The 16,164-nt window shown below is 41.8% G+C and overlaps 1 protein-coding gene across 1 annotated transcript in view; it reads right to left on the reverse strand.

Moving 5' to 3' along the window:
- Positions 1-229: 229 nt before the first annotated feature.
- Positions 230-16,164, reverse strand: part of RNF144B (ring finger protein 144B) — a 55,690-nt gene continuing 39,755 nt past the window's right edge. Inside the window, exons 4-8 of the mRNA XM_066626229.1 lie at positions 9,168-9,228; positions 8,325-8,529; positions 5,780-5,924; positions 3,837-3,926; positions 230-3,723 (exon numbers count right to left, since the gene is read on the reverse strand). Of these exons, the coding sequence (XP_066482326.1) occupies positions 3,583-3,723; positions 3,837-3,926; positions 5,780-5,924; positions 8,325-8,529; positions 9,168-9,228 (642 nt within the window). The 3' untranslated portion in view covers positions 230-3,582. The remainder of the gene's footprint in view (positions 3,724-3,836; positions 3,927-5,779; positions 5,925-8,324; positions 8,530-9,167; positions 9,229-16,164) is intronic.

Here is a 16,164-nt window from a genome sequence, read left to right on the forward strand (position 1 = left end):
GTAGGGTCCAAGATTGTCATCGCTGTGCTGTGTTGATAAATCTACCAAGATTCCAGAACTGCACTTATGGCAGGCATTTTTCTGGCTGCCTTTTCTGCACATCCCCCACAATGATCTTAAAAATGTGACAGATGGCTTTGCAGCATCCTCTGTTGGTAACAAAACTTTACTAAATGTTCACATAATCGGCCTTAGAAGTAGCTTGTTGAAGACTGAAGCTGAGACAAACTGCTTTTGCTAAATTTTTAATTTTGCACATGTTGCATATTGTGACATTAGAAGGGGGGGAAAGAGCAAGAAACCTCAGCAGCTAAAAAGATGTCTGTATATGCTGAGGGCAGGACAGTGAAGTAATTTCCATGTTTAAAACTTCCAAATGCTGAATCATAGATCTTAAACCACCACTTGCAGCATCTCCACACACATCTGCTTTCTTTAAAAAACATAGAATAATAGTTTCTAATGAATCTTACAAAGATCACAGCTTTGGCTCTTCGCCATGCTAAAAATGGTGAAGAAAAGATTATTTGCTGAAAGCAATTAAGCCCAAGGAACTAAGAAGTACTAGTAAACAATGTTTTCTTTTGGATGCTTACATTAATTGTGAAGATGTATCTGGAATAGCTTAAAAATGTCTAGGGATGCAAAACTAAATATGCTTACCTGGGAGTAGGTTCCATCAAACTCAATGGGACTTACTTCTGAGTGACATGCATAGGCTTGAGCTGTTGGTTTTTTTCCCCCTTATTCTGCAAAATAAGTCCAATTATTCTATGAACCAGGAGATTTGTTCTGCCTTAATAGCTCTCTGTAAGTAACATCTATGAGATGGAGGAGTGGGAGGAAGGTATGTGGTTCCCTATAGCTGGGTGGAACATCTGCCACAAATATGAACAGCAGCTTGCTCTTACGAGGTAGAGCTATCAACTCCTTTTCCCAAATGTGACTCCTGTGCCTTGGTTACCAGCAGATGATCAATAGGTGGAACCTGCACACAAAAGGTGGCAATTCTGTCCCTCGCAGATAAGTGAATTCACATATAAAGAGAACTGACTGTAATTGCCATATTTGCTTTGTGTATGTACATACGTACACCCACAGAGAGAGGGAGAGGGAGAGAGAGAGAGAAACATACACTATGAGACATAACATGGCTTTTCCTGAAGCATCAGTTTTATTTACATTAGCAGTCTTCCTCTGGGTTTCTCAGTACAGAACAAAATGAGGCTACACTTAAGTACAGCAGTCAACCAGAAACTGCAGGTGATGGCATATGCAACCCTACTGAAAAGTGCTTCTATGCCTTACAGCACATTCCTATGCATGTCCACTCATAAGTAAGTCCCACAGTGTTGAAGGGGGCTTAACTCCCAGGAAAGTGCATATAGGATTGCAGCCTTACTTATACAATGTCACTTTTTACCTTTGGATTTCAAAAACAGCTTAGGGCCACATTAGATATGCACTAAACATGTGCAGTGTAAATTGTGCTTCCAACTGGAAGATCTTTTTTCTTTTTTAAATAAAATTGGCTGATTGGAAGGGCAAACCCGGACAGTGACTGGGCCACGTTGGGGTCCACTCTTCCCCTCATGCCACGTTAAAGAAAAAAAACCTGGGTCCCCAAAATAGCAATTTGCCTTGAAAGTCATAATTTTTTTCAAATGGTTCCTTCCAAGATAAATCAGGGCAGTTTTCATCTTTAAAACAGTGTGAAGGACAAGTAGACCTCCCTCCCTCCCTGTGGCCTGGCCAGAGTTTTCCCATCCAACTTGCCACTTTTATTAAAAACAAGAAACAGAGATTCAGTCAAAAGCATGATTAAACTGCACACACTTGCATGCACATCTAATGTGATCATTATTTTGATGGAGCACAGAATGACTCAGAATGACTATCCATATGCAGATACAATCAGGGGAAGACAAACAATGGGTCAGTTCCCTCCCCACACACTCTTTTGGTCTGGATGGTGCAGGTGCTCCTTCTGTCACAATCTAACCATTTCTCTGGGACTATGGCTCTTGCTATAAATGGGAGGCAACCAATTCATCTAAGAGTTTGCAGTCCTCAACCCTGTTTATACATAGGACCTTTTTTGCAATACACTTGCTGATGTTATTTTCACAGTTTCTGACTAACTCTGAGAAATAAAGCAGCGCATATTTGTTGTTGCATCCATATTTCACCAGTATGAAAACATCCCTAAAATAAAATAAAAAAATCAGAGGTGTACCATCAAAAAAAGAATGTGCCTGTAAATAAACATCTATTTTTCACTGAAAATATTGTTTGCACCAATGACAGCCAACCTTTTTGACAAGTGGACTGCAAGGTGTCACAAGTGAAGCCCCAAATCTGTATGGCACTCTAGTGCCACTGTAGCATATACACAGTAGACTCATCTACTGAGCTGGTCCAGAGGAACAGAACGGCAGCAGCAATGTTTGACAAGGAGTGACTGGAACATGAGCCTGACCCTATGTCATAGCTGGGCCAGCAGGTCCTTTGGCATACTGCGAATCTCCACCTCTTTGTGCCAGCCACTTCTAGCACCAGCAGCATATGTGGGCCACCCACGGGTTATACAATGCTTGACAATAATTTACACCTCAGTCCTCCTAATTGTTGGTATTGAGGTACTTTCTTGGCATATTATCATGCATCCTTGCAACAGCAGCTTCATGTCATTGTTGGTAATGCTGCACCAGTGCAGATTTCAGTTCCTTTTCTTGGTACAGGGTCTCAACTAGGATTTTAGCAAATGCACATTTCCAAGATCCCCTGCACATGCCTGATCTTGTCTGATCTTGGAAGCTAAGCAGGGTCAGGCCTGGTTAGTACTTGGATGGGAGACCGCTTGGGAATACCAGGTGCTGTAGGCTTATACCATAGTCTTTCAAGACTGAAGGTTGCCAACCAAGATCCCATATCCATTATGTTCAATCCATAATTTCTCCTATTTTCCTCTCAGAATCACAGAATGTTAGAGTTGGAAGGAACCTTGCAGGGCATTTAATCCAACCCCCTGCTCAATACAGGCAATGCTTGAAAACCCCCAATGAGAGAGAGCCCATGAATGTACAACACAGACTGTTCCAGGTACAGACATTAAAAAAATCACTAACTTCTAATAACAATGAATTTTTTCCTCTCACTCCACCCTTGAAAAGCTCATACATACAAGATACAAAGATTTTAAAAATTAAAAAAAAAACAGGGCTGATTAATTTGCCCATATTCCTTCACTTAACTGTATGACTTCTTCAAGAGATGCAAAATTAAAGTGCTCAAAACTAATACACATTCAGAATCTGGGGAAAAAACATAGATTGAGGAGGTGGATCATTTTACAAGTCCTGTCCCTTTAAAAGAAGGGAAGAAAGGAATTGGATCCAGCGCAAAACACCCCATTGCTTGAAATGCAACTTGCAAACAATGTGTCCTGTGAAACAGTAGGCACTTTTGCAGAAGTTGGCAACGAGAAGGTGAATTATTTGGTAAAGCATCAGGGCCAGAGGTCGGCCTTCATGTCTTCTCACATACTCAGTGTAGGCATTCAGACTCAACAGGCAGAAAGCTTTAGGTGGTGGGTGGCTCATGTTTCTTTTTCTTGCCTCGACAGGATTTGCAGACACAGCAGATAATACATGGCGAGGCTAGGAGTAGTAAGGGAGATGTGACCAGGGCAATGATCCCCAGGCCCACCAGAATTCCAACGATCTGAAAAGTTTAAAGGAGAAACATGCTAAGAAAGAGGAACGTTGTGAGTCTGCACACACTGAAAATCTACACTGAAAGTAGTAAAAGAGACACAAGCTCAGGGTTAAGCCTACCTGTGTCCTGTTCCACATAACTGAGGCACGGGAGTGGCCCAGTTTGTTTCGGCAGGGGCCTTTGTCATAATGTCTTAGAAAGATATCATTCTGAAAGACAGAAGGGAAAGAGCATGCTGAGTAGTCTACATGAATATGCCTGACCATGTTTTTGGGTGCAGGGCCGGCCCAAGACATCCTGGCAGCTGAGGTGGCTTGCCAAATGCTTCTCCCCCCTCACCTGAAGATGCACATCCCTGATCCTTCCGCTTCCTGGACTGGAAAAGAAAGAGGATTATGGAATAGAAGTATGGAGAAGAGAGTGGTGAACTAGAGTGTTCTAGTCCACCACTCTCCTCTCATCCATATGTCTTCTGCCCCTCTCTTCCTTTTCCAATCCGGGGAGGAGGACGGGGCAAGGAGCAGCAGCAGCAGAGGCACGTGTGCGGACGAAGGTGGATGTCCCACCAATCTGCTGCCTGGGGTGCCCAAAGTGGCAAGTTGCAATATATGGTCTGTAGGCCATCTCTGCTTCACTGAGACTGCTCCTCCAACCACTGCAGCCTCATACTGTAACAAATCTGAACTTCACCAGTGTGAATGCCACAAAAATACACAGCTAAATTAATTGCCAGGCACACAGGTTGAGAACAGAGAAAATATATTTTCATGTGTGAAAAATCAGGTACCAGAATTGGGGGAAAACCTACGTTTGCAAGGAGATAGCAAATAGAGTACTAAACAGAGATATTCAATGACAGATTGCATTATTACTGTGGGCTCTGATTAGGTCTGCATCTATGGGCACAATCCTAACCCCTTATGTCAGTGCTTTCCAGCACTGCTTTCCAGCACTGACATAAGGGCATTGCAGCTCTGAGCTAAGGGAACAAACATTCCCTTACTTTGAGGAGGCCTTCATGAGTGACACCCAACTGCAGGATGCAGCACACGTCCCATTGGCACCACTATGCCAGTGCTGGAAAGCACTGACATAAAGGGTTAGGATTGCACCCTATATCTGTTGCCAGGCTCCACTTAAAATACCTACTGTGAAAAACCTTATAATTAACAGTAACGTAAACAAGAAGATATTCTGTGTGCTGTTTAAATGACTGTTCTTCCAATCAGAAAGAAGATTTGGAGACAGTGTTACAAGAGAGGGTTGGGGGGGGAAGAGATTTTGAAAATCCAAAGTTCTTCCAAAATATATTAATTACATTTATTGTCAGAAATAATGCATCAGTACACTGCAAGTTCTCACTTAAAGCCATTTCATTTTAAGTTGTTTAATTATGAAGTTAATGAGAAAAAAAAATGGATTCAGGACAGCGAGTGCTAACTGTATGAAGTCTGCACGTTCTATCCATGTCAGCATGGAATTTCACCGGTCTGGAAAGCTCACGTTTATTTCAGTGTTTAATATTAGAAGTGTTTTGGGTCTTTACTGAAAAGTGTGGTGGTGTTTCTGAGACAAGAAATATGCTGTAGAAACATATCTCTTATGTACGTATATCAATTATATCAATTAACCAATAGTAACATTTGTTTCGTTTTGCTTAAAGTTGCCATTTTCAAGAACCTATCAGCAACTTTACGTGACTTGCTGTAGTAACCTTTTGATTCTTCCAGTTTTGTTTGCTATTAAGACCATCAGAACTAGTGCATGCATTTTGTTTTATGAGAGAGCTGTTGTACAATTCACAAAAGCCTACAGCTCAATATAAAAGAGATAATAGTTGGGCAATGAGAATTAGTCATTTGATAACTTAAATGGGTGGCTGTGGTGCAACTAATGAACTCATTCAATCAGAGAGAAATTTACTTTAGTCAAGATAACATCCTTTCATAGGGGGAGGGGACATTCAAATCAGATTGTCAACTTGTTATTCTGGTTACAACAAATGTAAAGGAATTGGAAGGTGTAAAGCTCAATCCCTGAACCTTTTCCACACACCACTTACATCCAGGTTCTGCAGACAGTACCAGCAAAATGTATGCTTGCAATTCTTACACATCATTTGGGCACACCCTTCATTCCGCTCAATATATATCCGGCAGACGGGGCACTGTTTAACTGGAGCTTCTGTGTCCATTTTGATCAGTGCTCTAGAAAAGGGAGAATAAGGACTTATAAAAGCTTATAGTTCAATATACAAAATTAAGAGTGTCACACCTATTTGATAGCCAAAGGGCTGGTTTTGAAGGAACATAAGTAGAAGGAAGCTCTTGCCAACAAACATGCCCCCTCTTCACCCGAACAGCACCCTGCACCATCATCCCTCTGCAAATCAGGGACAGGGCAGGGTAATACAGAGCACCGAGGACTGTGGAGGAAAGGGGATCAGCAAAAATCCCCCTCCATCTCACATGAATGGTAGTGGATTGCTTTTATGTACTTAGGATGCAACAAAATAGTTCAACAGAATCTATAGTTAAATCCACAGGTAAACTGCTTTTGTCACTTCGATAACCTGAAAATGTGAAACATCTGTAACCCATTCTGTTGTGATCAGTCACATAAGAACATAAGAACATAAGAACATAAGAACATAAGAACAGCCCCACTGGATCAGGCCATAGGCCCATCTAGTCCAGCTTCCTGTATCTCACAGCGGCCCACCAAATGCCCCAGGGAGCACACCAGATAACAAGAGACCTCATCCTGGTGCCCTCCCCTACATCTGGCATTCTGACTTAACCCATTCCTAAAATCAGGAGGTTGCGCATACACATCATGGCTTGTACCCCATAATGGATTTTTCCTCCAGAAACTCATCCAATCCCCTTTTAAAGGCGTCTAGGCTAGACGCCAGCACCACATCCTGTGGCAAGGAGTTCCACAGACCGACCACGCGCTGAGTAAAGAAATATTTTCTTTTGTCTGTCCTAACCCGCCCAACACTCAATTTTAGTGGATGTCCCCTGGTTCTGGTATTATGTGAGAGTGTAAAGAGCATCTCCCTATCCACTCTGTCCATCCCCTGCATAATTTTGTATGTCTCAATCATGTCCCCCCTCAAGCGTCTCTTTTCTAGGCTGAAGAGGCCCAAACGCCGTAGCCTTTCCTCATAAGGAAGGTGCCCCAGCCCCGTAATCATCTTAGTCGCTCTCTTTTGCACCTTTTCCATTTCCACTATGTCTTTTTTGAGATGCGGCGACCAGAACTGGACACAATACTCCAGGTGTGGCCTTACCATCGATTTGTACAACGGCATTATAATACTAACCGTTTTGTACTCAATACCCTTCCTAATGATCCCAAGCATAGAATTGGCCTTCTTCACTGCCGCCGCACATTGGGTCGACACTTTCATCGACCTATCCACCACCACCCCAAGATCTCTCTCCTGATCTGTCACAGACAGCTCAGAACCCATCAGCCTATATCTAAAGTTTTGATTTTTTGCCCCAATGTGCATGACTTTACACTTACTGACATTGAAGCGCATCTGCCATTTTGCTGCCCATTCTGCCAGTCTGGAGAGATCCTTCTGGAGCTCCTCACAATCACTTCTGGTCTTTACCACTCGGAAAAGTTTGGTGTCGTCTGCAAACTTAGCCACTTCACTGCTCAACCCTGTCTCCAGGTCATTTATGAAGAGGTTGAAAAGCACCGGTCCCAGGACAGATCCTTGGGGCACACCGCTTTTCACCTCTCTCCATTGTGAAAATTGCCCATTGACACCCACTCTCTGCTTCCTGGCCTCCAACCAGTTCTCAATCCACGAGAGGACCTGTCCTCTAATTCCCTGACTGTGGAGTTTTTTCAGTAGCCTTTGGTGAGGGACCATGTCAAACGCCTTCTGAAAGTCCAGATATATAATGTCCACGGGTTCTCCCGCATCCACATGCCTGTTGACCTTTTCAAAGAATTCTATAAGGTTTGTGAGGCAAGACTTACCCTTACAGAAGCCATGCTGACTCTCCCTCAGCAAGGCCTGTTCATCTATGTGTTTTGAGATCCTATCTTTGATGAGGCATTCCACCATCTTACCCGGTATGGATGTTAGGCTTACCGGCCTATAGTTTCCCGGGTCCCCCCTCTTTCCCTTTTTAAAAATAGTCCCTTTTTAAAAATAGTCCCTTTTTAAAAAGTCACCAAGAGACATGGTGTTTTCTCACCTCAGACTGTAATCCAATATTGGAAGCAAACATGGAGACAAGAAACTCTTGTCTCTTTTGCTGAAAGAGTATGAAACTTTCATACTCTTGCTGCACAATCCTTTCAAAACACCCCCCCCCCCAGCTGATGCAGTCATGCTATATGCACTGCATCCTAAGAAGGGGTAGACCCAAAGGTCTCTTCTGAGTAAGGGAACATTTCTTTCTTTGCCCAGGGGCTAAGTCTCTGTGGCCCAAATTGATCTACTCAGACTTGTACCAGCAATTTAACTGCGACATTGGTGGTGACGCTACTGCCAATATTGCCCCTTCCCAGCCTCGATCCAACCTCCTCCACATTACAACAACATGGAAAACGTGCACCATTTCATGAGTACATCTTACCCTTCCTCACTTGGAGCCACAATCAGTTGGCTGTCCCGGCATGCTCTCTCCAAATGCCAAGGTTCTTTGCATGATGAACAGAATGTCAAGTAGCAAGCCTGGCATTTTACAGGCACTGGTTGTCCAGACTCACTTGGTTCAATTTGGCACACAGTCTGACAGTCAGCAGAGGGACACCATGTCCTCAGTGGATCCAAATGGACTTCTGAAAATGTATATTAAAAATCCAAAACAACCATTTTAATCTGTGTATTTGCCATTTCCCTATGCTTATGCAGCCTCAGTCTTCAGTGCTTCATCAAATCACTGATGCCTTAAGCTTCAGTCAAATGGTAGCTTCAGACTCGTGAGAGCTTGTGATGGGTTGGTTTTTAACTGAGATCATGAGCAATGAAAGTCAATCAAGAAGAAAATGATCTAATATTACCTAGCTCTATTGGAACACTCTAGACACAGGAAGTTGAAATCTGCCCCCCTTTTCCACAATATCATTGGCTAGCAGGATGATTTCAATAAGATATGAATGCAAGATGAAATTTCTTGTTTATCCAGTTTAGAATTGTCAGACAGGTGGCATAGCAATCTTTGCTGGTTGATGTCCACAGCTTCACTGGGCACATCCTACTAGGAGCATCAATTCATTCAGGATACCACAATTTGAAATGGAAATAGCAAAGTATGAACATAGCAAATGCTTACCAGTAAAATCACATTTAACAAAGAAATTTTTTTAGACTTCTTACCAGTTCTTTGGGTGTTGTCATGACTACTTTGCTAATCTTAGTTATTCTGAGATATTCTGTTCCAAATCCCATTAAGGCATGTAAAATTAGCAAACCATACCTCTTTCTAATTTTAATTGCTGATATAACTGAAATTGATCAACAGGGACCAAATTGGAGATCTGGAATAAGAAGCACAAGAACAAGACAAATTTTAGAAATGAAAGAGGGTAATCATCCTAAATGTTGATCTAATAAGGATATCTGATGAAATACTTGCCTGTGTTCCCTCCCCCCACACACTCATGCCTCAATCCTATTCACACTTTCCTGGAAGTAAGACCCACTGAACACAATGGGACTTATTCCTGAGCAGATACACATAGGAGTGTGTTCACAATAGTCTCCTTTCTCAGCTTTCTTGCAGTCACTATTTTCACTAAATGACCCAGAAATCAGAAATGTCAACACATTCTATTTCCCTATACATAATTTGTCAGGTTGGTCTACCCCAAAATGTCTATATTTTTGATTGTGCATATGTAAGATATCAGGTTTCTGCATTTTAATGGGACCTCCCAAAAAAAAAAAAAAACTTCCCATTGATTGCAACATTTCCTACTAAATTACAATCATATCACTACTGCAAGCAATTCTCATCTGTTGGCCTATATCTAATAAATGTTTCGTCTGTTTCAATAAACCTGTTGGACATATAAGCAACTTGCTCTCTCTACAAATACCCAAACTCAGCCGAGTAATTGTACCAAGTATCCAATGGTACAAACTTACAAAGCAAACTTACCTAATTTTATTGCAGAATTTACAGGCACTTACCATGCTACACAGCCTGACATTGCTCAAAACCATTCAATAACAACAGGTACAAGTACAGGCTTGCAGGGTACCTCACTCAACTTGTCAGCCTTTGACGGCATTAAGTGTCTGCAATAGAGCTGGACTGATACTAACAAAACATCAAATACTTCAGATAGAATATGAAAGGAGACAAAATTAAAATAAATAATAGAATTTCAGTTATCCAGGATAATAAATAGAATATAAATCAACATGATGTATTAGCAGGGGAAAAAACAATGCCACATTGCTCTTTCTGTTAATACAGACTAGTCCAGCATTTCTCAAACTGTGGGTTGGAACCCACTTGGTGGGTCATGACCTGATTTCTGTTAGGTCCTGCAGAGCCTCCAATGAAAACATTGGCGATGGAAAGATCAGATAACTAATTACCTAAAGCCACGAGGCTATTCAAAAATTAAGTAGATGCTAACTGCCCTGCAAAGAGCTCAGCTCCTGCAGTTTGCAAGCTTGTGTTAATATAGGGCAGTGGCACTCAAACTTTTCCGGCCAGTGGCTCCCTTGACCCCCGTGGCTGTTGGCCATGACTTCCCATCATGTTCCTGTGGGCTGGAAGTGACATCATTAAACAGGAAGTGGCCAGAAATATTAACTATATTAAATATATTAAATATAATATTATAATATATTTATTATCACATAATATTAAATATCAAATATATATTAACTATATTAATATCAATTATATTAATCATATCATTAATTAAATGCAGATCTTAAAAATACAATATACATGCTTTATAAATGATCAGCTGCTGATCACTGTTGGAGACAGAATGCTGGAGTAGGTAGATTTTGTCTGGTCCAGGAGGACTCATTTTTTTAAACTTTGTAAGCATACCAATACAATTGTTTTATCAAATGAACTTGGTGAACAACCAGTCTGACCAACATTACACACACACACCCCTGTGGACCCCAATCCAACTAGTCATTTCTCCCATTCTCCTTGGATAGGATTGAACACTTTATTATTTTAATGAAATGAAATTTTTCCAGCAGCTGGTGGGGAAAACAAAAATAGACCATGAAAATATATCAGAGCTGATAAGGGTTTGGTTAGGATGCTGATTTGTCTCCTATACTAGGAGATGCACAGCTCAAGCCTATGCATGTCAACTCAGAAGTAAGTCCCAATAGATTCAACAGGGCTTACTCCCAGAAAAGTGTGGATAGGATTGGGCTGGCAATCACTTCATCAATGGCTGATAAGTATTCCCTTCAAATAGCAAGGTTCATCACTTTAAAAATACAGCCTTTCTTCTTCAGTCAAACAACAAGATTAATAAATCACTTTAAAAACAGTACCTTTTTCTGCTCCTGGCCAAGTAAAGTGTGTGCTTGTCTCTCTCCTCCCCCTTTGCCAACTGCATGGAAACAACTTTAAGAGTCCTGATGACTGGTAAAATAGGAAGCATTTTATTTGGGGAGGGGGAGGAAAGCGGGAAGGTTTGGAGATTGAAAGGGGGGAGTGGACAAGGGAGGGGGTTGAAAAGAGAGATTTCACTTTGATGAGAAGCAATCCCAGGCTGGGAACTAGAAACCAACCAGACAAGGATCAGGGAGGGTTAAGGACTGCAAGCTGAGCATGCTTGGTACTTGCCAGATGGGGGTTGGAGTCCAAGAGCTTTAAAAACAACATGCAGCGAACACAGAAGGCGACAGCCTTGGAGTCAAGAGGGCCGGGCGGCAGCAGCCACTCTGAGCAACTCCTGTTTCTTCTGCTTTAAAAAAAAGTGCAGACGACAGGCAGAAGATGGGCTCGTATTCTGCCCAGGGGTGTGACTATCACTGTGAGAGGAGATCCCGCGCCTCCCCTTTGAGTTCCTGGCACCTCCCTAAAGAGCCGCGCCGCACAGTTTGAATAACACTGATATAGGGAGATAAATGTTTGAGGGCGTAATCCTAACCCACTTTCCAGCACTGACCTAAGAACAATGCAGCTCCAAGGTAAGGGAACAAATATTCCCTTACTCTGAGGAAGACTCCCTGACTGCCACCCAACTGCAGGGTGCAGCACACATCCTATTGGCACGGGTAGGCCAGTGCTGGAAAGTTGGTTAGGATTTGGGCTTTTCTGATGTGTTTCTCCACCCCCAAGTCTATCAATGACAGGCAGTGGAGGCTGGGTCACATAACTAACAGCCCAATCCTATCCACATATTCCTGGGAGTAAGCCCCATTGACTCAAATAGGACTTACTTCAGAGTCGACATGTACAGGATTGGGCTGTAAGCCTCTTCAGCCTTGAAGAGGCTTCATTATGAGAAATGGATCAAGGCTGGTTTTAAATACAAACAAGTAAGCAAACAAACAAACACAAAAATATTATTTCTTCCTAGATCACCTTTTTTTTAAGTTTCGTAAAGCTAGGTGGGTCCCAATAGAGTGCCATTTTAAAAAGTGGGTTCTGGTGCTAAAAGGTTTGAGAACCACTGGCCTAGTCTATGATTTGGAAAGTAATTGTACCATGTTAGTTAATGCCATATTACACTTCTTTTAGTACTGTGTGCTGCTCCAGAAGTCAGTCCAGTTAGGAAACTGGACAAAATGTTTAAAGGACAATTCATTATAGGAAAAGGGCTGATGGAATTCTACATATCTGTTCTAAAAGAAAAGAAGAGGGAAATTTATGTGTATACCATTTTATGGAGTTAAAAAAAATATTAAAAAACCAAAGCAGGCACGTACTCTGACATGGGTGCCCAAACCCTGGCCCAGGGGCCACTTGCGGGGGTCACTCCGAGGGCCACTCCCAATCAGGCCCTCGGGGAGCCCCCAGTCTCCAATGAGCCTCTGGCCCTCCAGAAACTTGCTGGAGCCCGTGCTGGCCCAACACAACTGTTCTCAGCAAGAGGACAACTGTTTGACCTCTCACCTTAGCTGTAGGACAAGGGCTCCCTCCACTACTTGCTGTTTCACGTCTGTGATGCAGCAGTGGCAGCAAAGGAAAAGCTGGCCTTGCTTTGTGCAAGGCTTTTTATAGGCCTTGAGCTACTACAAGACCTTCATTCATTCATATAAGTTCCATCTCTAATATATTCATTTATGTATATTTATTCAAATTTTAAATGGTAAATTAATTCTTTTTTTCCCAACACAGTGTCAGAGAGATGATGTGGCCCTCCTGCCAAAATGTTTGGACACCCCTGCTCTAAGAGATGCAAGGGAGACAACAGAGTAATGGCTGGGAAGTAGAAGTTAGTATAAATTGGGGAAGATTATATAGTTATTTATCATGTATGTAGTCTTTCTTACAGTGTAGTACAAGGACTCAGGGATTGGGCCAGAGGTTTCAAGAAAAAATTAGGTTTTGAGGAGAAAGCATAATTTTTCAGATGTTTTAAGAGGATGAAAAAGGAAGGGGGTAAAAGGAAGGAGAATATAAAAGGTAAGAGGCACTTTTTCAAGTGGGTGCTCCTTTTTTTAGCAGAGGGAGAGTAACTGGCCCACCTCACCCCAGCACTGTCTGTTCTCGTGGCTGTCTGCTGGTATTCCTTGGCATCTTTTTAGAGTGTGAGCCCTTTTGGGACAGGGAGCCATTTAGTTATTTGATTTTTCTCTGTAAACCGCTTTGTGAAAAGCGGTATATAAATACTGTTAATAATAATAATAGCCTTCCCTTGAATATTACCACCACTACTTTTGATATTCAGTGTATGTCAGATTGTTACAACCCTGGCTCTAACAGGAAACTGTGCATTACTTTCATCATAAAATATTCATTTGTTCCATTAAAGAGCTCCCTTGCCATTTAGAACAAGCCTTGGTGGGTTTATTAGAAGTGGCAATGTATGTTAAGAGAGAAACAAAATTAATGGATATGCAAAAGTAAACATCTTAAGGTATCTTTGCTGCAGATTACAAAAAATAATAGCTGATGGAATTTAGGAGAGATGCCATACAAGAGACATATCTGATGATAACTACCAAAAGGTAGAGATTTATCCCTGTTCCAAACAATGAAGCTGCATTACACAAGACTTTATGGGACTCGAGGAAAGATGATGTTTGGATTCAAGGCCGGCCCTACCATGAATCAGAATGAAGCGGCCTGCTTCAGACAGCAGATTGTGGGCAAGTTCACATGGGCTGCATGGCAGCCCCCTAGAACATATACACCAATGGATGATCTACAGAGGGAAGAAGGGAAAATGGCTCCTTGCTGCTTTTCCTTTTACTTTCTAATAGAAAAGGAAGGTGAATAGATTTTAAAGAAGAAAGGAACAGAAGTTACAAGTAGGATAGAGAAAAAGAGACAGTTGCCACTTGATGCTTCACTTCATGGAGGAAAATGACATGGGCCAGACTACTTTGTAATAGCTCCCAGGTATAACTGACCAAGCTTTTCATCTGAGTGTATTAACTGGAATTTAGATTACCACCTACTACAGATTTGGCAGGATTGAGCATTTATTAGTTGACTTTCCGAAATTTGTCCAACAAATGTTTCCGTTAGTGTATCTGTTAAAACACGGACATGTCCATTTACCCTGCTTTTTCCTTTCAGAGTTAGAGTGCAGAAGGTTTGCCATGCTCCACCTCACACGCATGCCTCACACTGGTGATTAAATGCATCTGTCAGTCCTACATAGTTTCCTGAATACAGGTGGGGTGGCATGGGATGGAGCCACTAGGAAATGACAGCCACACCTTGCTGGTAATCCGTGGTCTATTGTTGCACTCCAGCACAGTAGGCAGGTATCATTTCTTCCTCCACACCTCAGCTAAAATGGCACCAGACATGCACAATGCATGAAGACTAAAGTGGCACCACACTGGAGACGCTTCTCAACCACTACTCAGTCTGATAGGCAAATACTTGGAGTTTTATTCACATGGCAAAGCTACTCATTCCAATATCATCCGGAGGCATCTTATATCAGACCTGAGGAAACTGCTACATACTGCCTCAGTTAGACTGTGCCATGATTATCCTTAACTCACCTGTAATTTCTACCATTCCACTTCAGTTGAAAAGAATGTCCTGTACTCAGGAGAAGCCTAAAATATGCAACAGTGCAATTAAAACAGCAACATGTTGCTATCTTTAGTCAATGGATACCATTCAAATGCTGCTACTTTCAGTTGCCATGGAAGTGCTGCAGTCTTATTCATTTTTGAAGCATTACTTGCCCTTTTTAAAAGAACAGGCCTCATACTTCTTGGAACTAAAACATGACATGATATTATGAAATGTTTATCTATAGTTGAAAACAGCTTCCTGTCCTCCCCACAGAGGGTGAGAAACAGAAAGCACCTCTTTTATTAATTTTATTAATTCACTTATATCTAATTTTGCTTCCATAATGAAACTTAAAGCAGTAGCTGTGGGGTTCCCAGGTGATCTCCCGCTCAGACACTGATAAGACCTAGACCTGCTTAACTTCAGCCAAGGTGGTTGCATCATGTGCCCTCAAATCACACTCTAGGATGCTTTTGGTCCAGCACAGGAAGAGCTTTGGGTGGCACTGGCAGTGGGTGGCTGCCACCCATTCTATGGGCTTATTAGATAGAATGTCCTGCCCCCTAACAGACCTTCTCCATGTTGATTGGCAGGGGAGGGGATTATAAAGGTAAATAGACCCACATCTGTGGGATAAAGAGGGCTAGATCCAGGAAAGAGTTCATTACAACTTTCCATGCCACTCATACACTAAGCTCAGCTTGTATCTAGGGAGCTATTACAATTAACTAGTTGCCAACTGGTTAATGCACCTGGGAAGGAATTGTACAGATGCCCATATTAGCAAGGAACCACTTTCCTTACAACAAAGCTACCGCAGATACTCAAGTATAAGTCAGTCTCACAGATAAGTTGAGGGTAGGTTTTGAGCAAAAAATAATAGAATTTTCTATGACCCTTGGAAAAGTTGGGGGGGGGGGTTAAAACTTAGGAGGTGTCTGACTATAGTTTTGTCTGATTTTACCCAAGGCCAGATCCTGAAAATAACTTACCAGTAATTGTTACCTAAGAACTGTACAGTCTCTAATTTATTACAAATATAGTAAAGTATCCTAAGATACATTTTTATTCATTAACTTTTTTAATTCTGGTCTTCACAACCTTTTTTGTAAACACTATCAGAGTAAGTGCACTGTAAACAACATACCAGTAGAATCATTAATCAAATCCTTCTTTAAGGTGCCTGCTGCGTTAAGCCAGAGGCTCTACATATAACATACAATATATAACACATAACTGGGAATGTGCAATTCAATTCACAGTGGAGAGACAA

Source organism: Tiliqua scincoides, chromosome 4 (genome assembly GCF_035046505.1).
Source record: "Tiliqua scincoides isolate rTilSci1 chromosome 4, rTilSci1.hap2, whole genome shotgun sequence".
NCBI lineage: Eukaryota > Metazoa > Chordata > Lepidosauria > Squamata > Scincidae > Tiliqua > Tiliqua scincoides.